The sequence below is a fragment of the Chondrus crispus genome, genomic scaffold (genome assembly GCF_000350225.1).
Source record: "Chondrus crispus Stackhouse genomic scaffold, scaffold_23, whole genome shotgun sequence".
NCBI lineage: Eukaryota > Rhodophyta > Florideophyceae > Gigartinales > Gigartinaceae > Chondrus > Chondrus crispus.
In genome coordinates, this window is record NW_005179131.1 from 206559 (window position 1) to 229761 (window position 23203).

Below are 23203 nucleotides of genomic sequence, written 5' to 3' on the forward strand. Positions count from 1 at the left end.
AGCCGCGCACTTGCCGCGCGTCACGCCGCGCGCCGGCCCAATGGAAGCCCGCCGCACGTCGCCCGCGTCCAGCTTCCAACCTTCCGAGGCTCCGAGGCTCCGAGGGACAACCCCCCACACCCCCCGACCAGTGGGCACACACCGTCTATCACACCGGCGCGAGGATCATCGGCGGATGCTGCCGCGTTGGCCCCGACGGCGTGCGCGAGCTTGACGCCTTGCGCACCCGACTGCCAGAGTAGCAAAACCCACCGCTCCAATCCAATCCGCATCCCCCTACACCCTCGTTTCTTTTTGTTTGCTCGCCAACCCCAGCAACCCTATTCTCCTTCACAACTTTTCCCTACCGCCGTTGCACCTGTATTGCATTGTACAATACTCCTCGCCATAATCACTCTTGTGCGTTTCTACTCTTGGGCCGCCTCTACTACCCTCGTATGTCTATTGCTCTCAACCTAAAAAATCTCATATCCTTTATTCCTGTTGAAGCATTTCATGTAGGAGCTCAACAATGCTGCTGTACCACTTTATGGAAGAAAAAGAAAAAAAAAAAAAAAGAGTTGTGTCTGACATGACATCTCTAGTTCAGCAGAGCAAAACCTGAAAACAGCGGGGAATGCACATGCTGTATTAGGCCTGCCTGGGCTGTGTCCCGGAACACAAAATATTATTCAAAAGTGCATCGTCACTTGTACAGCGCAACACTATACAGTAGGGTACAGTACAGTATATACCAAATCCGTTTTGACGCGTTGCCCTCCCCCTTGCCCTCCCCTCTCTTATGCTCCTTGCTGCCCAAACGCAGGCCCCCCATCCTTGCTTTGGCTTTCGGGACAGTCTGCTGCGGCCCCCATGTCCTGATCACTCACAACCGCTTTAGAACAATACACTACACTACTACTGTACACCTAGTCTAAAGCTGGACCTCACGCTCAACGTTGTTTGTAAAATCCATCAAGATTCCGAGAAGACGCTTCTGTAGTGTCTAGATGACAAGTGACCTCACATCATGCTTACTTTGGACAACTTGGGTTATTTTCTAGACTGCGCTCTCCTCGATGACAAGGAGAAACTTATCCTCGCCACCATACCTGCCTTCTGAGTTGCAGATGGATAGATTTAAGAGAAACCCTTACATGCCCCTTCCGGTCGTGTTTAGAACTGCCTGGCAAACAACACTTTTTTTTTGATAACTTCCGTTTAAAAAGGTCATCAGTTCTTAGTCTTTTCAGCGTATTCAAAATCTGTTGTCCCAATGTCCTGCAAGATGATGTTGCCATGGGCAACAAGTTTGTATATAAAATGGTGTTCAAAATGACGTTCTTCTGTTGTGGCCTGAAGTACTGTACATGTATTTGCAATAAAAAATAATAACAATAAGCTGGCCTCGTGCGAGGCCATGCCTGACTTCCAACAAATCGCTTGTCCCTTCTAGCTAGACTGTAGACACCAAGTCTTGGCAAAATGGATTCCAACCGTCACGTATCTGAGCTGTTTTCAATACGGTAACAGGCACTCTCATGCAAGACATGACAAGGACAATCAATACTTGCTATTTGCTTTACTGAGCTCCAGTTTCGATCACTTTTTTCTTTCTTTCATGGGACGCGCAACTACTACATCGACATAAAGGGATGCACGGTCATATTGACACAAGGACTTGTCAAATGAAAGAATACGTGGATCGCGGAGCCTTGCGATGCAACCAAAAGAGATATATAAAAATTGACCATGCCGAAGAGAGGCGTCTGATTATCACACGAAGCCATCCCAAACTCGTATCTTTAAAACAAACTTGAACAGGGAAATCCATTTGAGGCATTTGAAGCCCTGTGGTGGGCTCTCTGGACCAGGATGGCTTCCAGTTCCGATGTAGTTTAAGAGTATTGTATCTGAGATACCGCATGATCAAAGAGAGAAGCCCAGAACTTCAGTTCCGTAACATAAACAATTTCAGTTGACGTTGAAAGGTACACCCAGTTACTGGGTCTAGTGTCACAGTATACGGGGCAACATTTCCCACCAGGACGTACGAAAATAAGTTCGTGTAGAAAGACGGATCGTACGAAATTTCTTGACCATACCTCGTACGACATCTCGTAACGATTGTGCAAAGAGTAGTACGTTTCGTACGTGGCTACGAAATTCTGTACGGAATTTGATTTTGCGTAAACCTTCTACAATATGCAGTTACTTTAGTACGATAACGCTTGGTCGGGTAGACAGGTGTCTATTCGACCAAGCGTTATCATAACATACAAATCTGCGAATTTGATTTCTTTTCAACTTTGATGCTCACGGTTTCTATTGCTCCTTGGTTGACTCGTTTTAATTTTTTTTCAGAAGATAGAACCGAAGAGAAAGTATTCAACGCAAAGTTGCTATGGTACTGAAATAAAGTTTGCTTCAAGAAAAATGATTAGTGTAAGCCGACTTTTCTTTTGAACACCTTTATGTGCATCAACGAGCTGGGTTTCACCAGAATCGACAAGCAAATGCTTTACATGCTGTGATGCCCTTCTGGTTTCAAGAAACAGAACTGATATCGCGTTTTGCGTTGTCTACAAATTAAAATAAAATCTTTCCTCAAATGAGGACTATCGGTCCGATAGACACCAGAGGTATCTAAATCGACTCGTGCTTCTGCAGCTTCTCAAATAGTCGATTCCATAGATAATCTTCTCGGCTGTGTGACAGGTCAATGCACTCACTCCATGTAGCGGCATCTGATCTGACTGCCTACTGTCTGACCGTCAACGGTCGCTTGTACTGCTGTACGCAACCCCGTGTCTGCGTCCGCATTGACAATTGGTCTCCCTACTGAACGGCCTCCACCTACAGCGTGGGGGATTCTACTGTAGTGTCAAACCACAATTTGGCAGAGCAGTCTTGGAAGGTTCAAATCACCTAACCTCTGGGTGCATAAGAAAGGACCATGCCAAGTGCTGCTGGAAGGGGATAAAAGGTGGTTCACCCATGGTGGACCATAAAGAACGGGGGAGGAACTCGGCCAATTTTACTACTGTACTAACTATCATATAGTTTTTTCTTTTTTTCTCGTAGCTTCTTCCCTGAAGTTACCACTACCACCTAAACCTCCGTCCAGGGCAACTGGAGTCCTCGGCGAGATTTGAAGTCGGGTCCATTTGACGGCTGCGTTGGAAGGTTCAGGATCTTTCCAAGCACCCTGTTTTAATTGCCTTTGAGATTTTAGACTCCAAGTGGATTCCGCATAGCGTGCGCGACTACCATTACTTTCAGAAACCGTGGGGGTGACGGAGGCTAGTTTAAGAAATAAACGAGAAGCTCTCATTTCGTTTCGCTTCGACATGGTAGCTCTCTGCGCGGAACTTGTATCTTTCTTGTACGAAACTGTTGGGTTCAAGGAAGACCGGACCTGAAGTCTCCATTGATATGCAGAGGTACGCTTGCGAATTTGGAGGTATCTTCCTAGATTGCCGACGGCGTTGGCGCTCCAATGAGGGGTATGTGGTTCACGGTAATATTAGGGCTCGATTTAGCCGCAATTCTGCGATTTCAGGAGGGCGGCGCCTCGGTACACGGTAGTTCCCGTTTAGCTTACTATGGAATTTTTTATTTGAGGTTGACAGTAAATTCGACAATACGGGAGGGGCAGACCACCGAAGCACTCAGAGGGATCACTTTAGTACCCGTTCAACTTGTCTTCGCCTATTCGGTCGCTTGTATTTACTATACCGATCACGCGCACGACCAGACGTCAATAAAAATTACTAACCTCCCTGCGTCCATCATATTTCAACATTGATGTCCGCGGTTTTATTTCCCTTTAGTACCTTTGCTCTTCTTGAAATCTTTTGTAGTAAGAAACGAAAAGTTCGAGTAGAAACTAGTGTAGGCACTGGCGATACACCAGAAGACTGCAAAAATAGTTGCTTGTCCAGCAGGGGGCCGACATCAAAATTGTACCATCTATTACAAAGAATGGGTATCTCATGCGATCTTTGGACTGGTAATTCGTCAAGCATGTTAACAGTCATGAGCCGTTGTCCTGCCTAAAACACGCAATGCGATCCCAACGCAGTATTGTGGAGGAAGGTTTCAGAATATATTTATCTGATGTTCCAAATCAGTACACTACTGCAGTGCTGGTATCGATGAATTATATGTAGCCATATTGGAGGTCAGGGGCGTCGTTGGCAGTGGCGAAGAGTATTAGCATCCCAAATAACAGTCAAGGTTGGCACACTCCGGGGTGGACACTCCTCTGTCCTCTCCCTCGTTTTACTGTTGGGTCTCGCGATTAAGTACACTTGTTAACCGGCCGTTCGTCAGCAAAAATGTGATTTGCAAGCGAATTAAGACGGAAATAGAAATGAACGATTACGCTTCATCACGTTCGTCTATCGACTATCAATTCGGCGACGTTCACAACTGTACTACTGTAGGCTAGTCTAACTTTAGTACAATATTTGAATCCAAGGAAAAAGGACGGAAGAGGTTGTTTGCGACTCCAGAAGGAATCCGAAATATTTTTCAGTCGATTTCGTCAAATCACCGTTTCATGACAACCACAGTTTTGTTGAGAAGAACGGAATAGGTAGAGATTCGCAAGGACTTCGTCTATTTTGAAAGCCATCCGGTACAAGTGAGGAGTGGAGGAACCTTTGCGATAGAGGAACGGACAACTGAACGACGACACCGCTGAATCATAATGATGTACAGAAAGGGTCAGTGAGGTCGGCTTGGCACAAACAGCAAGGGCACTGCACTGTGCAGCACGTGTTGAAAAATGTACGTATGTGTGGAAAGCGATGCACCTATGCTTGCAAGGTTGACGGATGGACAGAATCTCTTCTGAACAGCAGGGGTCAGGTTTTACATGAGCTTGCATCTGACTCTCAGCTCCAACATGACATTACAGTAGAGCCGAGTCAGATGCAAGAGATGAAAGTGCATATGCGGAAAGATCGAGAATGATTGAGTGCTCTGTAAAGTAAAAAACAGCGATGCGACGTGGGTTGCCACGTGTTGCGTCAGAATTTGCTGTCAACGCCTACAGTTTCCGATAGGTCCCACCAGGAACCATTTTTCTGCGTAATCAGTTTGCTACTCAGATAGTACAATAGCGACAGGTTCACTTTGAATCGGAGCACAACAATGTTTAGATTGGAAAGCAACTTTGGGATCCATACCTCAAATCACTTCTCGTCTCCGCTGTCGCTCGTTTTCACGCCCATGTAATTCACATAGTGAGCCCGGGCTAGTTTAGATCTCCCCCGGCATCAGTTCTGGGCTGAAAGGAAGTTTAATGATCGATGCTTCCGACGGCACTTGCTGCAACTACAGTGGGGAAATCACTTTGCGCGTTTTGCATTTCGCCTCTCTGCAACCGACTGACTGTGAGTAGTCGCACCTGGTGTCATGGGGCGCATTAAGCCTTTTGCACTGTACCTGCTACTACAGAGCCCTGTATCGATATAGGACAGGTTTAGATTTGCTTCCGTATCGTCCCTCATCAGGTACTGATCCTGCATTAGATCCACCATTCAAACCCAGGATTTCCTTTTTATTCCCTTTCAAGGTCATGGTTATTGCCGAGTGGCAAGCACTGCACGGTTTCTGCATGTGGGCAAACTTAGTTGATCCGCAACCTTTCATAATGAACATGAACCCTTAAAAATGTACTGGGCGACTGTCTCCCTTGGGATTGCGCGAGGCTCGTACACAAACCGTTGCAGAGCGAGTGCCACTTTCGGTTTATCATTCATTATTACCAGTAATAATGAATGTTTATTATTAGTACCAGTACAGTACGGTACTGTAATTACAGAATACAGAGGATACACAGTCTTGTAAAAATAACCACGGAGCTAAACAGGGAAACGACCAAATGACATTATATTGTATTCCGAAGTAAATGAAATATAATGCGTTTTCGGGTTTGTTGCAGAGTAGTTCAGTGCAGTAGAATTGCTGCCATCTCCTGGAATCTCAGGAGAATGCAGTAATTAATAACCACAAATTCCTAAAAATCGACAAGTAATGATAACAGACCATGGAGTTGTGATTTCCTACGTTTTATCAGGACGACCATCAGATATTTAGTGTTCTGTAAGGTTTCTTGTGGTTTGCACATGAATATTGGCGACTAGGACGCGGTGAGTTTCCGTCAGATCTGCAGACAATGTCCGCGTACCCGTAGTGCGTGCGGCTCTACACGTATTTTTAACTTCAATATAGGGCAAAACTTGGGAGATTCTAAACAGGCCAACCCTGCAAGACATTGTCGATTTTGACAGAGAGTCTGCGAGGCAAGGGAGAAAGGCGTCGGTCCAGGCTCAGCAAGAATCACCGTGAATTGCTGGACGTGTTTTCACTCGATAGTGTGGATTGACATGCAGGCTTTTTACGTAAGCATGAATGCGCTGAAAATATTATACGCCTGATGTGCAGTATGGACAGAGCTTGTAGCCACAGTAACTACAGTCGAACAACGGTCAATATTTCCGCGAAATTTTAAAATTAGAGTAGCTGCAGCAGGTCTGATGTTCTTACGCTTTGCGTTCTGGAAGGTCATGTGTAATCGGTTCGTAGAAAACTTCTATACTTCACAGCTCCAAAACATCCTGAATAATCTAACTTCTGCCTGCTTCAACTTAGCCATCGCTCACCCAATATATCACTTGCTCGATCGATCCCAACTGTCAGTATGCGCTGTAGACTTTTATTGCGGGCTTGAGATTGCCGTTTCAGATAGTTCAGTAGTGTATCCTGTCGCTTGTTTAAGCGCAACCGCTAACAGTCACTATACACTAGACTGTGTTGCTGGTTGTACTGCCACACGCAAGGTGAAGAAAAGATGTGCTGTACGGAAAAGTATGACAATTCTAGCCCTTCAGGACGGTATTGTACCATGCCCTTTTGCGAAAGGGGGTCGCGTTCGCGGAAAATGGATGCAAAACGAATGCTTGTACAGAGCGCAGGACGACATTGAAATAGAAGCAAAAGGATGATCGCATCTCTTGTGCTGGATTGCGAGGAATACCCTTGGGTACTGTATTTCAAACTCGCGCAAGTTTGTCTCTCAAAGAAGACGTTCATCATGTTTTGATGTGCCAGCTGATATAATTCATATTCCTGCGTAGCTTCTCATACATGCTGTGCACTACGGTGACTCACCGCAAAAAATCGAGAGAAACCAGCTAGGCTAAGCCCTGAACTAACGAGCGATTGGTCGCGGTCGCTATATGAAATCGCATCATATACAGTATAGTCACTTCACATGCATGACTCGTGAGAGCAACGGTGTCGTTTATTTTGAACATGTCTTTCTTCACGCATCTCTCACCTCGCTCTTGCCACCCTCTGCCTCGTATCGGCCTCAGGAGAGTTCGTAGACACGGGCTCTTCACAGCGAGAGAAAGACATCTCCCAGCCTCGCATTCTGTTTTCAACAGTGGAGCCATTTCGAACGGCTGTACCATAGAGATTCAATTCTTCGGATTATGTGCGCTATCTCAAGTGAACTTCAGTACTACATACCAAGGGTAGTTCTTTGCTTTCGATTTTTGTGCAATGCACGAGATTTTTTTATGTGGCAATCGCGAAGTGATCTACAGGGAGCGAACGCTGGCAGGTGCAACAAGTCAAGGAGGAATGAGACGATCAGGGGTTCGTCGTTCCATGTGTCCATGTACAGATCGCGATTTGATATGGCATGGGGCCCTGGTTGGTCGATGAAGGCAGGATTTGCGTCATTGCGAAGGCAGCTCCAAAACAATGAGTCATACGTAGAATGACATTGCACGACACGGTCGCGATAGGTCATTTTGCCGGGACGCAGCACTGACAAAGAGAGCATGAGCCAGCATCCCACATGAACCGTCGCCCGTCACTCGAAAAATGAACAAAAATCTCTAGTCGTCTGGTCATACTCAACAAACATCCCGTTTCACCTCAATGAATGAGCCTTCTCCAATTGGGACATTCACAGAAACATCCCCCGCACACGTCTCTTTACGTTTGGCCTCAAGTCCATAATCTGCCCCCTCAACAGAAGCCTCAATCAAACCCCACCACCCCAATTCACATCATACTTCATCTCTTCACGAATTTTCGAGTCTGTCGATGGGCTCTTGTTGCTCTTCCTAACCTCGAGCCTGAGTGAATTGGTTTGTTTTGGACTCTTCGTTCTGGCATGCAATCATCCTTTCTCTTCGACTTAACCCTCACTTAAGCCTTTTGCACGGGCCATATGGCCACACCTCTGCCCCTTTCACAATTCTACCCCCCCCCCCCCCCCCCCCTCCCTCGAAATCACGACAAAATGGTCTGTGGCTTCGCTTCCTCTCGCAAACGCGCACCTTTCAGTGTAGAGCCACCTCCCATTCATTCATCAGGTGAGGAACTCACTCGCCTTCCACCAATAACTCAATCAAACGGTCCACAAGGCGGAAAGACAGAAATGGAAGCAAAGTCTGGCAACTCAACCACTACAAGACCACGAAAAGTCTTGCTCAAGGATATCGCGGTGCTTTGGACAGGAGAAGATGAGTCAGTCCACTCAGGAGTATCTATCTTTATAGACAACGGAATTATTCAATGGCTGGGCGATCATGACAGCATCCCTGCTTCATTGCTTAGGACTGACCACGTCATCGAGGACATGAGCAATCGCCTAGTCACGCCTGGTTTAATCAACACCCACCACCATATGTACCAGAGTCTCACAAAATGCATGGCTCGTGAGTCGCAGCTCTTTGAGTGGCTTCAAACTTTGTATCCCCTGTGGCAGCATCTCACTCCGGAGATGATTAAAAAATCATCCAAGTTTGCCATAGCTGAGCTTTTGCTATCCGGATGTACGCTGACAACAGATATGCTGTATCTTTATCCGAACGGTGTCGAGCTCGATGACACCATCTCGGCGGCTCAGGAATTAGGGATACGCTTCATGCCATGCCGCGGTGCTGTCACAGTAGGACAGAGCGACGGTGGACTTCCACCGGACGTGCTGGTGGAGAAAGAAGAAGACGTGTTGCAGGATATGAGACGACTCATCGAGATGTACCACGACTCACACGATGGGGCAATGATCCGCATTGCACTTGCACCGTGCTCTCCATTTTCGGCATCTGAAACCCTGATGAAGAAATCAGCGGCATTGGCACGGGAATATCAAAACGTGATGCTGCATACTCACCTGGCGGAAAATTCATCAGATATGCAATTTATGAAGACTAGTGTGCAGAAGAGTCTTACAGAGTATCTGGATGATTGCGGTTGGAACCAGAAAGATTGTTGGTTTGCGCATTGCGTAAAATTGGACGAGGACAAAAGTGATGAGGCGATGAAATACTTTGCAGAGCGGGGACTCGGTGTTGCGCACTGCCCTGTATCCAACTGTCGGTTGGCATCAGGGATAGCACCTGTATGCGATATGCTTGACAAGAAGGTGAAGGTAGGGATGGGAGTGGACGGTTCTGCGAGCAACGACTCTGGGAATCTATTGTCTGAGGCGCGAATGGCGCTCATGCTCGCACGAGTGAAGGCGGAAAAAGCAAATGCGCTTTCTGCGGTGGAGGTTCTGAAAATGGCGACATCAGGTGGGGCTGCGGTGCTGGGACGGACGGACGTGGGGGTGATTCGCGCGGGAATGTGCGGAGATCTGGTTGGTTGGCGTCTAGACGCACCGTCGTTTGCTGGAGCGTTTCACAGCAATGCTGCGGTGCTAAGCGCTTTAGTGCTGGGAAATGGCGGGGACTTGAGGGCAGACTACGTTATGGTGGACGGAAAGGCTGTTGTGAGGGACGGGATGCTTGTGGGAAAACATAACATGAGGGAAATCACACGGGCACACAATCACGCCGCTCTGATGCTTGCGAAGAGCGCTAGAGAGGCGAGCGTTAACAAACCACGAGAATGAGAGTGAAGAGTATCGCTTGACTCTCGTTCTCAAGGCAGATGCAAAAAGTATGAAGGTGGTGTTTTTCAGCTCGGTTGCTGTACTGTAGTACCTTACCTGCTGTTGTTTTTTGTTTTTGTTTTAACAAAGAAAAATGGTCGATGAGGCGTAATATAGGTGCGCGACTGTAAAGTCACAGACTTGCACTGTACAGCGTTCTATAGATGTCTATACAGAGTAAACCCTCGTTATAGTGACCCCACGATACAGGGATTCCCTCGCTATAGTGCACTTTCGGCCAGAATTGCCCGCCACATATGCCCATATGGGCCAGAATCGAAGGTTTCCCTCGATCGTAGTGTACCCATACTATACAGTGGAAGCCTCGGTAGAGTGCACTTGGGAGCCCGGTGAAGCCTCAAGATTTGTATAATTTTGGTTACTTTCGGTACGGTTCGTTGTAGGCAGCACTGCGCCTCTCATACCTGTCTGCTGGGCAAAAGAAGGCCGAGTCCATCGTACCTGGCCCCCTTAAGATGGGCTGATTTCGTGGGTGTAAGTAGGCTTACAGCGGCTTACACTAAAAGGTACAGTGCACCCTCGTTAATGTGTACTTTGGCCCTCCTCCGCACCCGCCACAAATGGGGTCAGTATAACGAGGGTTTACTCTGTATAGCCAAAAATAGAAGACGTGGGAGTGTCTGAGATGGTCCTGACGAAAACTCTTTTTCTTCAAAAATATTTTCGACAAAAAGGGGACTAGAACCAATGGGATAGTGTATTTAAGTCACGGTGCATATCTCGTATGATAAAAACGTTTATTTACAACCAGGGAGATCCCGCTGGGGGTAGTACGGGTCAAGTGAACAAGAGGCATGCATGCGCAGTAAGGCATACTCTTGCCGAAAGCAAAAAAGGCGCCTTGTATAGAGAGAGTCTTTGCTCCCTTTACCTTCGTTCCTTCCTCCACACCCATTTCAAAAGATCAAATGCTGCTGAGTACCGATACTACAGTACTAGGCTTGCTCTTCGCATCTAGCAGTATTTTCTTCGCTTTCTGAAGATACAGACTTGCTTCAGGAACAATGCAGAATAACTCCGCTGCTAGAATCTCTCTAAAATATTCAAATCGCCGTCCTTGATGGAAACGGTTCTGCACGAACTCCGACATCGCCATCCTCAAAAATTTCCACGCCATCTCCATGCAATCGTTCCTACAGTTCATCTTCTCTTCAATCGGCTCCATGGGACAGTGGGTATTTTCCAGCTTGAGCAGACGTCGCACATGATCCCTTTTCATAGTTTGATATGCCGGAGCTCAATACAGTTCAGGGACACGTGTCCACGTGAGGGGATGGTGGCAACTGGAAAAGGGCGCTTTGAACCGAGTGTGGCCTAACTGAAATGAGCCTTACCGCACGGCCCCATGTACCACCGAGGGTGGACACGGCGGAGCTGTATCCCTGGCCCTCTCATATATCAAAAAGATCCTACCACTCGCAGATTGCTAGCACTGGCTCCCCCGGAATCTCCACGTGGACTTTTTCTTGTCCATCGGTCCGCACGCAAACGCAGATGTGGAATAAAACACGCAAACGTTCTGCTCTCAAGGCAGATGCTCTTCTTCATTCATAATTACACTCCGGAGACCCATGAACAAATTCGAAAAAAAAGGCTTGCCTTGCTGCCATCAGCTTCTAGTCACACACGGTGAGTACGGGTCCGTGATAGACTACAGTATGACCTTGACGTCTAGCGGTGTCGAAGAGAGGCTCGACTCATTCTCTCGACAAAAGCGATAGGACATGGGCCCAAGAGAGTGCGTGCGGTTTCCCTTCTTCGGTTTTTCTTGATGAAGCCGATTTTCAGCGCGAAGTCGCTGAGCGGTATGCGCGCCTTGCGAGAGCCATGCGCCTGCTTACACTAGCTTCGCGCGAGAGGGGCTTTGAGATGCCGTGGCGAATGCTTTGAAATAATATTTCATATATTATTACCCTCATTTCTTTCATACTGACCCCACAACTGACAACTTGGCATGCTGCATTCCCCAGTACACCACAAATATCTCACACTAGCTAGATTCTCTTCATTTCTGCATCCCTGCAATCACACATGCACCCCGCAGTATCCGCTACAGTGCAATACATCGTACCTACGTGAAGATATTCGTAGTTTTACGATGGTTGATGGTCAGTGGGACATCAGCTAAACAGGATCCAACATGCTATAGTAGCGCTACTGTAGAACAGGACGAATCAAACATTAAAAAGGACGAAAGATTCAAAAGGAAAACAAAGAAAGAGAAAAAGACATGATGAAAAAGGAGACACGACACGAGGGCGGCAGTGCCGGGGATGGGTGGGAGAGAAATAGACATGGGGAGGAGAGGTAGCGGGATAGGAGAGGTAGCGGGATAGGACAGCTCGCTTCTACTACTTATGGGTCGGCGGCGAGGCGGGTACAGCGAGACGCCCGGCTGTCAGTAAGTGCTTACAGACGCGTGCTATTTCCCGTGGAGCTTCACCCCTATACACAGTGTGTATTACACACAGTGTACATTGACGCGTACATGGTCGCGGTTTGTCAGTTATGATGCAGTTCAGGCGAGAGATATTCATGATGTAAATGCTTTATTCAATGACTATTGTTGCGAATGCTATCTCATATCGACAGATATCTAGGGACAAGTGTCACGCTTGGACTGGATAGGTTAAGTCTGTGATATTCATACTGTAGAGACTTTGCATCAAATACTGTACAGCCGTCGGCTGTACACTCATCTACCGAAGGGTATCGCTGTTGGAACGATTGCGCTTTGGTGGGGAACAAAAGCTGTAATTTACCGTCTGTGAATGGCATGATGTCACTTCCTGTCCTGTCCGCACGCAATATATCCGTTGTCGCGAGCCTACCATACAGCCTACCATACAGTATATATATATATACATTTTTTCATTTTTGCTGGGTACAGTAGATCGTTGCAGATTACGATTGGCCGCTTTAGTTCCCCGCAAATAGACCGTCTGCTACTGTACCACAAAGCACGGGTAGTTGGATATTCGCTAAATAAAGAAAGGTCGCGAAAGACAAAGTTCTCAGTTTTCAAGCCTCCAAACTGTCAACCATGCAAACTCCTTCATCAGCTCAGCGGTCGTTTTTCAAGTACATATACCCTGAGCCCACCGCATTGCGCAAAAACACGAAACCGAAAGAATCTCACTCTCGAGACGACAAACAATTGCCGCCCCTTCTCCCTTGCAAAGTGTGAGCACTCCCTTTTTTAGGGAAAGTGAGAGAACACCCACACTGATTTGTACATACTGAATCAAGGAATAGTCAAAAAGAAAACCCGTGGTGTGTATTGGACCGTTGTGAGGACACTATTCCACCTAATTTATTCTGACGTGCGCTTCCTCGACAAGAAAGAAGAGATACCCTCGCCACCGTAATTGACTTCTGACTTGGGGACAGAAAGAACTTTGTGAGAATTGCATGTTCTTCCTGGTCGTTTTTAGATATATGTCTGGAAAAGAAGCTTTTTTAAATCACCTTTAAACTGCGTGTAAAATAACTTGGAAACCAAAAAAGTCAGTTCAAAATGGAAACTCTGTACTCAATCTGCATTACATTTTTAATATTTCTGCGTATTTAAAGCTGCTATCCCGGTGTTCTGCAAGATGTTATCCCCGAAAACAAGTACGTTAGGGAAATAGTGTCTAAGGTAGATATGTAAAAGTTCAATTTAGTATAATTTTTGCAAAAAAAGAGCTGTCCTCATAATATGAGGACAGCTCATTTTTTCTCATATTATGAGAACAAGCCCCGGTTGGATAGACACCACACTAGTCAACATTTGTTTTTGTAAGCATTCACGCTCCCTTCACTCATGCCTGTAGAACTCAGCTCTGGTGAGTGAGTGGTAGACCGGTCTGGACACCGACAGATAAACATGAGTCCCGAATCATGCGCGACGTATCGATCATGTGTGATCATCATCTCAGCTGTTGCAATCCTTGCTCTTTTGGGCTTTGTTTCTGCAACAATTCGCGTAGCGGTTAAAATTGTTGACAATAGCCCTATTTTTGCAGACATCAATTACTGCTCGATATGACCAGATACAATGGAAGCCCAATGTTGTACTCAACGCGCGCCAGACGATCTTCACACGCATTGCTAAAGGCCCAATCGCATTTCAAGTCCCGAGAGTTACTAGGCAGGTACACTGATCACAGCAATTAACCTGGGCCAACTTAATTCTGAAGCCCCTTTTTCAGGTCTATAACCATATTTAACATGGTCCGGATTAATTGTGAACCCAGATTAATATACGGTCAAATCAGATATAACATGGTCCAGTTTGTTTGTGAACCACTGGATTAACCTTGATTTCTAACATTGCTGACAAGTATTCAAGAAATTACGGCTCCACTTCTTGCCCATTGAAATGGACACGATGCTTGGATATTATTGTCTGCAGCCCAGAAAAGAGCTGCTTCTCCTCCCAAAGACCATATCGAGGCGGCGACATGCGTTCTCGCCCTTTTTGAACTCTAAATGCGACTTATCATAAGACTGTTTCCTCCAAGTCAAAACCAATAATAACCTGGTCCAGTTTATTTCTGAACCCAGGTTAATATATAGACCAAGGTTAATTGCTGTGATCAGGTGTACTGCTCATATATCTTATATATCTACTATTTTAGGTCTTTTGTGATGCTCTTCTCTGGAGGATATTATACTCCTTGAACGGAAACCATTCATCCTGAATCTTCTATGCAGCCGCCTCCTTTCACCAACAGGGTTTCTTCTGATGCTTGATGTTACGCCTTATTACAATGACATGCGATCATCTACAGAACTTGAACAACTTGACTTTCATGGCCAACATGGGCTGTGTTTTAACTGTATGACAAACCTCTTGCAAGGCCTTCCTTTTTATGGGAAAAAGTTGTACTTGTGGTGTTATGGATAACGTCTAAATATATTCGTTGCACCCTTGTTTGCACTAGCATCGCTTTCGGCAGTATCCTATCATGCCCACATATATTCGAATGGATACAAGCATTTTTCAGAGAACGAACCGTTTAGCCCCCACATGCTTCACTTGAAGGGTGGAGTATATTGCACAAGGCAAACATCATCTTGGCCGCCTACAGGAAGTAGCAAGACGACAGTGGCGTTGCTTTCACCTAGTGCAAGCTTTTGAACTTCCTCTCACCTCCACTCTCGTGCCGTGTGTACAGATCCAAACAGAGCGCTGTACCATTGCAGGTCAATCAGACTAAGAGTTGTTTTCCTTTGAATGTGTGTAATGTACGAGTACTGCACTGTACGGTATATCATTACTGCTCTTGATTCTCCAGTGCAGCCATTTCACCTTTGCGATATTGCGGCTCTTCCACTCTCTTATTCCCATATCAAATGGCGTTCTATCGCCTTATCACTGCGAGAGGTTCATTGAGATTTATGGGCTCGCCTCTATACGACACTGGCCCATAACGTGTAGCGTAGCCTCCATTGTGCGTATTCATTCCTCTTGGTAAGGGACTGTGCCACCGGACCGGTTCGTTCAATTTTAACTGCATGCAATTCCACCTGCGTGTCATCTTTTTTTGTTGTGCAGTGCGGCTCAAGTGTTCAAACACGACATAGGGGGTGAGATATTTTCAACAGCATCTTCAATGTGCGTTTCGTTCAATGTGCCTGAGCGTCACAGCACACGCAAAAGTGTCTTATTTTGGAGTAACAATGTTCGCACTCCGAAAAGTGGCATACCCAGTACCTGTAAATGGTACACCAACGCTATGAAGCATTGCGTGCGCGAGCTGATGAGGTCAAGTATTGTCGACTTCATCAATCCACATCGATATCAGGGAGAGGAGTAGGGTTGCCCCGAGGTGGAGCAGTCCAGAGCTGCCCTACCGGCAAGAATTGACAGTCGTTCATAGACTGTCACGGTGTACAGTGTGCGTAGACATGGCTGGATGGGTTAAGCCCTTGTCGGCCGGAAGCATTTTTTTTACCTTGACCCAAGAACATGCATGCATTGATGATGCCTTGTCGGTATACTTTCCGCTGGTGTAACCAGCGGAAATTTTACAGAAATACTACACAGTTGAGCTGCTATACTCGTCACAAAGCTAACTGGAACTGGACGATGTTAATGCCGCAGCGGGCGTGCTAGCCATTCAACTGTGTTGCTGGTACGCTATGCGTGGCAAAACAAGAGTAGGTTTTTGTACACGCCATCTCAGTTAGAAATAGAGTCAAAGAGCCACAGGGTAAGCACTTTTTAGAACTATTGCGCGACCAGATTTTCAATGACATGTTCCATCAGGTCTCTGAAGACGCAATATCTGAAAGAAGTACCGCTGGGACTGCTGTACCTATCGAGCAGTTCCATTCTCCATCCAAGTGGAAATGTCTTCACGAATGTGCCGCACACCCATGCAACTACACGGACAAATACTGCCACGAGGCGGTCGTTACGAGAGGCCATGACATGATTTAAGGGAATGTGTGGGGCAGGGCAAGTACTGTGCGGATTGGAACAGGGGCGCCTTTAGCCCGGCAAGGACGTGCCTTATCGTCAATGGGTTATGCTTGACAACAATTCACAAACTTCAGTACAGAGCATCACGAAGCCACCACGTAGATGCTTCGGGATGCGCAAGTTTGTGTCCTGCATTGAACAGTTCTTAATCTCGCGAGAAAACCTGATGTAGTTTAGTATGATGCTGAAACTTAAAGCGAAGAAGGTGGTGCGCCTGTGACGCACTGCTCGTAGCCGGTCACATGCTCAGGGCTCGTTAACGACTCGCTCGAACGGCACTGGAAATTGGGCACAGATTATTTCCCTATATCAGACAGGGAATATTATGTATACGATGCGCAAGATTGGCACTGTTTGTATCTAATCGTTAGGATTTTTGTATATTACAAACGTACACAACTTCACCTTCCACGGTCTGCGGTACCCGGACGGCGTGGAAGTATACTCTAGCATCTACGGCAAGTAATTAAATAGCCATGGTCTCGCCTGGACAGAAGAAGAGAATAAGGACAGAACACTTATTCACTCCAGACTAGTCCTCTCGGAAGCACTCGTCCCGGGAACTGCAATAGAAGGACGAACAGGAGGAACACAAGGTCATTCCTTTGGCAGGCATCCATCAATGCCTGTCTTCTGGGGATCACGTGTAGAGGGCACTCTTGGTCTTCAGCTTCTAACGGGATAATTTAAGTGAAGTGATTTCAGAAAGATTCCGAGCATCACGTGTAGTACTACGAGGATATCCAGAAAAAAAGAAATGAACCGGATTAAGCGCCGTTTCAAAATCGACCTGACTTAACGTATCAGCTTTGACAGCGGGCGCACAGAAGTCCGTTCACGGGTTGAGATGACGTTGCGTGTTTCAGACTTGCCGATTACGACTCACTCAATGCGCTTGCTGACATATTCATGCGACTGTACTGAACAACCCACTGCGGTCACTCGCGCAGTTTTCTATTCGACCAAGTATCTCTTGATGTCATGATTCCCCTCCGTTGTGGGACTGCAGATGCGGGTTAGCGGCAGCAACATTCAGATGCCTCATGTTACCTTCACAGTGTCGCCCTTCATCTTTGTACACATGTACAATACAAAATGTGGCCACCGAATGTGTGTGTAATCGCTCGACCTGATGGACTGAGGTCCGAAAAGGCGTGTATCTCAGCATTCAATAATGAAGCGCCACGTGTCATATAAAGTACGAATATCAAGGATCAAAAAGGCTTTGCGCTCCTTTCCCATTTGCAGATAACATTGACTGCGCGCCTTTAGAGCCTCTCATAAATCGACACGTGTCTATAGAGACCAATTGTGTCGCAGGAAGGCTTCCGTATCCAAAAAAATCTCATGCTTGCAATAGACGGTTGCATCCGGCGGCATCTATTTCCCTAGTTGAAAAAATCACATCTCAATGGGGCGAAGATGTACACGTGGGGCCTGCCACACGTCTTTGGTGCCGTGCTCGTCCCATTCACGACTTCGTTCCGCCGCCCGATGGTAGCGAATTGTGGCCCCTCCCTGAGCGTGAGAACAGCGCCCTCAAACGTTACCGGTAAGCATTTCTGTTTCTGCGCACTCCTCGTACCCCTCACTCTGCCCCACCCCACCGGCTGAGCTTTTCGTCCCACCCTTTTTGCAATCATGGCCTTCATCTCCCCTTTGGTCACTTTATCTCAAAGCTCCTTCACAGCACCCGGAAGACGACTATCATCGTGCGCTCGGCGTCCACAAGCGCGTCCGCTCACATGCCCGACGGTAATCATTTGCTCATCAGAGTCAGGCAACGTGAAAGTTAACGAGAGCAAATCTTCTGATTTGTCAGGGGCACGCGAGGCTCGAGTAGCCTTGTGGCGCGAAGTAGAAGCGCTGAAGAAAAGCCTCACTGTCGCCGTCAACGCCGAGCGCTTCGCAGATGCCGCTCGTCTACGTGACCAAATCGAGTCGTTGTCCCTCGCAGATGATTACGTGCGAACAGAAAAGGAAATGGAAAAAGCAGTACAGGAAGAGCGCTTCGCAGAAGCCGCGCGATTGCGAGACGTGCTCAAGGTGCTTGAACCGCCGCCGGGAATTGCGATGTTGCGAGGGGAGACAGTGGCTAGTACGGCGTGCGAGGACACATCCATGGCTGACTTGAAGCCTGAAGACGTGGAGAGCTGGTCGAAAACAAAGACGGCAGGCATTGTGGTCCATGTGGAGAGTTATTACATGCCAGAACAAAGCCTTCCGGAGCAAAGCCGCTTTCTGTTTGGATATAAGGTGACAATAACGAATGAGGGTAATGAGACTTGCCAGCTTGTGTCGCGACATTGGACCATTAATAGTTCGGGTGGGTCGGAGAGCGAAGTGAAGGGGCCTGGAGTGGTCGGGAGACAACCTGTTTTGGAGCCTGGCGAGAGCTTTGAATATAACTCTGCCTGTCCAGTTACCGTATCATTGAAGGGTGGGCAGAGTGTTGTAGGAAACATGAAGGGAAAGTATCACTTCTGCAAGGGCGATACTGGTGACGTCAAATTTTCTGTGGATATAGCAACTTTTTATCTTAAGCTCCCGTTCCGCAACTACCGGAGTTCTTCAGGACCTCCACCACCCGGAATTACAAAATGAGATCTATTGCCTCTTTGGAATGTTGTAAGAGATAAGAGAATAGGATACAGAACAGAGTCATGCATTAGTGGGCATAGCAGAAGGAGAGCAACGTGACAATCTGCTCGATTGCCCATGAGATTCTGTAGTCCTGGGCGAATGTGAAAGTGTCTAGGGTCCTCGTTAACGGAAAGCGTAATACTTATATTTCATCTGTCTGCCTGCTACGCTGCAACCCAAAACATGTCGCGAATCGAGGGCATTTGCTCGCGAAAGGTGGACGCCTGAATTACGTACGCGTGCTACGATAAACGCAGGGAAGTGTTTCGGAAATATGCCCAATGGTTCTGTCAAGAAATAAAGAACAGTAAAACTCCTTTGCATTCCCAACAGGCCTAACTGTATTTCTCTATGCTCGATCCTGGATCTACCTCTTAGAATGGTACCGAGAGGTGCAGCTTCATGCGGCAAAACTCCGCAGTTCGACCGAACTGTTCCGACGTACTAAACTACTGTTCCGAAAGGCAAGCCGGTGGACGTCGAATTAGACTGTGCCTTACTCTGAAAGAATCCTTTATACTCAAAAGATGCGACGTACAGTACACCGTTTATACCCCTTCTATGAACGCACGTTCGCGTAGCGTGCAGAGGCGGTCCACCAGAATCCCAGAAATGATTCAAAGACCTCATACTACACTATCTTCTATGGTAAATGTCTACCGCACTGAATGCTCATCTTCTAACACCCCGGCCGTAGTTTCTACGCAGTATTGTTTTCTATTACGTTGTGGACCGTCCTTCATCAAGTAGAATCATTTACAGTGCTCCGGTGCAATCCTTGAGTGCTCAATATTCCTCACTACTTCTAGGCAAGAGTGTATCAATTTGGACACTACAGTGAATCGTTGATGTAAATTTACCTTGATGTTTCGTCATGAGAGTTAAGAGGGCATGCGCTATGAAGAAATTGCGAGAGACGGTCATGCAAGAGAGATTTGGTAACCGCCATTCCAATTTACTCTGCTTGGGAGGAAAAGTCATGCCCAGTGGTAATCAAGCACGACAAGAAGAAATGTAGCGAACGGTTTTCATTCGGGAAAAGCTGAATGGTACTGGACGGAAACATAATTCATGCTTCTTCCCACGTGAATATCACGGAAGATAATAGCACGAATCTCAAAAAAGGAGCAGACTTATTCTCTATTCCTGTCATAGCAAAAAGATTGATACAGTGACGGGGCGGCACGACAGAGACTACATGGTGAACGACTTTCGTCCCAACCGCAGTTTGGTTGTACGCATACTGGGATCGACAGAGTATGGAGGTTACAGGGCTATTCTAAAGAGGTTTAAAGAGTACAAGGGGAATGCGTCTCGCGATGAGTACGTCGATCTCTATTTTGAAATGATGCAAGAGATATTTTGAGTCATAGATTTCGAAGGTTCTCCAGCCTTTATGAAGCAGAACCAGAAGCGCGTGCTGTGCGGTGGTCTAGTAGTTATTTAAGTGAAGATGCATTTTCGCAGGCCTCTTCAAAACGCACATGTTAAAAGTAAAGCTTTTCGTTTTCGGTCTGGGCCAGGTACGTGGGTTGGATTGCCAAGGAGTTTCAAACCAGTTGATCGAAAGGAGAAGTGCAGGAGCCTATACAGCTGACACCTTTATAGATACAAACTTTGCGGAACTCGACGGTGGCAAATATTCGCTCCCGCCCAACTGCGGTCGCCCTGTGGACTAGCCGAGCCAAAGAGAAGTGCATGTAGCTTGGCAAATTTAAAACCATGATCCTACGGAAACACAAGCTGGAGAAGACACGCACACATATCTCTTTATTTCGATTTCCGGAAACGGCACGCTGGATACGGTACAGTATACTGTATTGTACCCTTGGGTACAGCACGGTGCATGCTTTTTTTAAAATCCATTACAGTCGACCCCTACGCATTAGTGCCGCCCTGTGTAGGGACTAATAATACGGCACTAATTCGGAGCGGCACTATCAGAAAGCAGAATCACTACCCGGCCAGAACTCTGTTATTAGAGTCTGCTGTTGTTGCCTGACCCTGTCTCTCATGCCTCTAGCTTCTAGAAAAGCTCGTTTTGTGGACCTCAAGTGCGACAAGGCATTGCTCACATCGCACTCCACACCCAGACTCCAAAGACCCAAACAACCTTGCTAGCACTACAGCATTCTGTACGGCTCGCCTCTCCGTAATTTCACACTCGCCTTCTGCCACACAATCATCCATCATAGCATTACTGGCAGACTGATTCTGTAGCTCTCCACCATAATGTATTGAATCGCAAGCATCACTAATAGAAGCTTCTGCCACAAGCTCATTAGTCTCGATCTCAATCCATTCCTCCACATCTTTCCTGCAGAATTCTGCAGTTTCTGCAAGGCCGTCTTCTGGCACCAGGCTCAGTCGGGAGAGAAACCCTACTATACCATCCACCATAGATTTATCAATTTCTGTTTCATTTCGACCAACTTTCCGACCTGCAGCAGATGCCCAACCTCGACTTTTTGTGTAGTCGTAAGGCGCGTACGCTTCGCTTTGGCGATCTTTTCAGGATTCATGTTAGGGTCTTTGAGTGAGGTGCCATCACATCACCAATTGAGCTGAGGCGCATGAGGAGTGGCCGATGACGACGTCGTGCATGACACGTGGCAGAACCTGTGTCTGCCGGTTTTGGCGGCACTAATTCGAGGGTGGCAATAATGAAAGCGGCACTATTGCGCGTCCCCCCCCCTGTATTGCCTAATTATTTGAGTTACAGTATTGTGATCTTCACCTCGGAGGCACTGGATTCGTTGCCCTGACAAAACCGTTGACGACATTAATTTTGAGCTGCCTGTCGTTGCATCCGTACCTTTTTCAAGCGACAAGGCCGACACTTGAAAACAAGCTACTCTTCCTTCAGGTGTCCAGTCTCCTTTCGTGGAATTGGAGATCCGCTCTCTGTTGTCACTGCACTGCATCACTTCACACAGCCGACGAGACAACACACCGCGCGGAGCACAGGTTCAGGGGTTCGACAAGACCTCGCGTTCATCAGCTGTGAGGCTGTGAAAAGAAAAGGAGAGATATGAAAGCAGGGGTTGCATTCTTGAGCTCACCGGGCTTGGCTTTTTTGAATGCTGGACGCAGGCATGCCATACTCTCACAGAGAAGGCCCAGAAAAATCGCCTTTCGGCGCCTTCCCGTTGCAAGCTCCGATAAGTTGTATCCCGACCCCGAACCACTCGAGCGCATTGAAAATCCCGTAAAAGCAGGGGACTCTGATTCTGAACCGAAGGAGGGTCCGGAAGTGCTGTTCGAAAAGCTTAACGCGCGTCGCGAAAGTCGAAACTCAAATTCCGGCGTGGTTCAGTCAAGCTTAGAAACTGCGAACGATATGAATCAACCGTTATTCAATCGTGAAGGGGAAGAGCTCAAGCCAGTAACAGAGGTTGTAGCTCCAGATAACGGGATGGACTTCAAGAAGGCAGCAAGGGCGTTCTGGCGTATCGGTTGGATGACTTGGTGGTTGCAGCTTATTTTGACGGTCGTGTCAGGTGTGATTCTTATCTTTTCGTTTGCGTTCCCGGGTGTCAATGTGAAAACTTCAGCATCAGCTCTAGGTTTCATTGTAACGGGGGTGGGCGTGCTATTTGCGTTTGTGAGTCTCTTCTGGACGTACAGTTATACGAGGCTTTCCTTGTGGCTCTCCGGCGATCGAGTCTCCACAAATCGAACCCCTCAGGTCGCTCAAACGCGAATCAACCGAAAGTTGAGAATAGGTCTGGGGATTGCAATTGTAGGGATGATCGTGTCACTGACGGGTCTGCAGGCCATCGTAGGCACCTTGCTTGCGCGTTTGTTGAGCTCTGGAGTAGCGACTACTCCGTACGCATCGTATCAGATGGGAGCAGGTGCCGCGGGTGTGGCTCCGGGAAGCGGTATAGTGCAGCCTGTTGACATTCTTGTGGTGCAAGCAAGTGCCAACGCGATGATGGGGCTTCTCGCCGCACTTGCGACAACTGTTTGGCTGAGGGGCAGGTCGAAGAAATGGCAACCGAAGAGCGTTGAATAGGGGGTTTGTTGCTGCTTGTCGTCATTGTCGCTGTGTAATAAATATTCTTGAGTGCAAGCTTAGGAGCTGGTTTTACTAATGATTTTCCGCAGGGGTATACTAC

The 23203-nt window shown here is 47.2% G+C and overlaps 3 protein-coding genes; all 3 read left to right on the top strand.

The window, feature by feature from the left end:
- Nucleotides 1–8446: 8446 nt before the first annotated feature.
- CHC_T00004374001 (hypothetical protein) lies at nucleotides 8447–9907 on the top strand. Its single transcript, XM_005716197.1, has one exon. It carries the CDS (start codon nucleotides 8447–8449, stop codon nucleotides 9905–9907), a length of 1461 nt encoding a protein of 486 aa, XP_005716254.1.
- An 8173-nt stretch (nucleotides 9908–18080) lies between these two features.
- Nucleotides 18081–19412, top strand: CHC_T00004375001 (hypothetical protein). XM_005716198.1 is given in 2 exon segments: nucleotides 18081–19043; nucleotides 19044–19412. The coding sequence occupies 1 exon segment, from the start codon at nucleotides 18081–18083 to the stop codon at nucleotides 19041–19043; it is 963 nt and encodes a 320-aa protein (XP_005716255.1). The 3' UTR covers nucleotides 19044–19412.
- Nucleotides 19413–22113: 2701 nt separating this feature from the next.
- CHC_T00004376001 (hypothetical protein) lies at nucleotides 22114–23182 on the top strand. XM_005716199.1 is given in 2 exon segments: nucleotides 22114–23100; nucleotides 23101–23182. 1 exon segment carries the CDS (start codon nucleotides 22114–22116, stop codon nucleotides 23098–23100), a length of 987 nt encoding a protein of 328 aa, XP_005716256.1. The 3' UTR covers nucleotides 23101–23182.
- The last annotated feature ends 21 nt before the right edge of the window (nucleotides 23183–23203 follow it).

What these genes read in the sequence shown, in the direction of transcription:
- CHC_T00004375001 (XM_005716198.1), top strand. Translation starts at nt 18,081, where the DNA reads ATGGCCTTCATCTCCCCTTTGGTCACTTTATCTCAAAGCTCCTTCACA.
- CHC_T00004376001 (XM_005716199.1), top strand. Translation starts at nt 22,114, where the DNA reads ATGAAAGCAGGGGTTGCATTCTTGAGCTCACCGGGCTTGGCTTTTTTG.
- CHC_T00004374001 (XM_005716197.1), top strand. Translation starts at nt 8,447, where the DNA reads ATGGAAGCAAAGTCTGGCAACTCAACCACTACAAGACCACGAAAAGTC.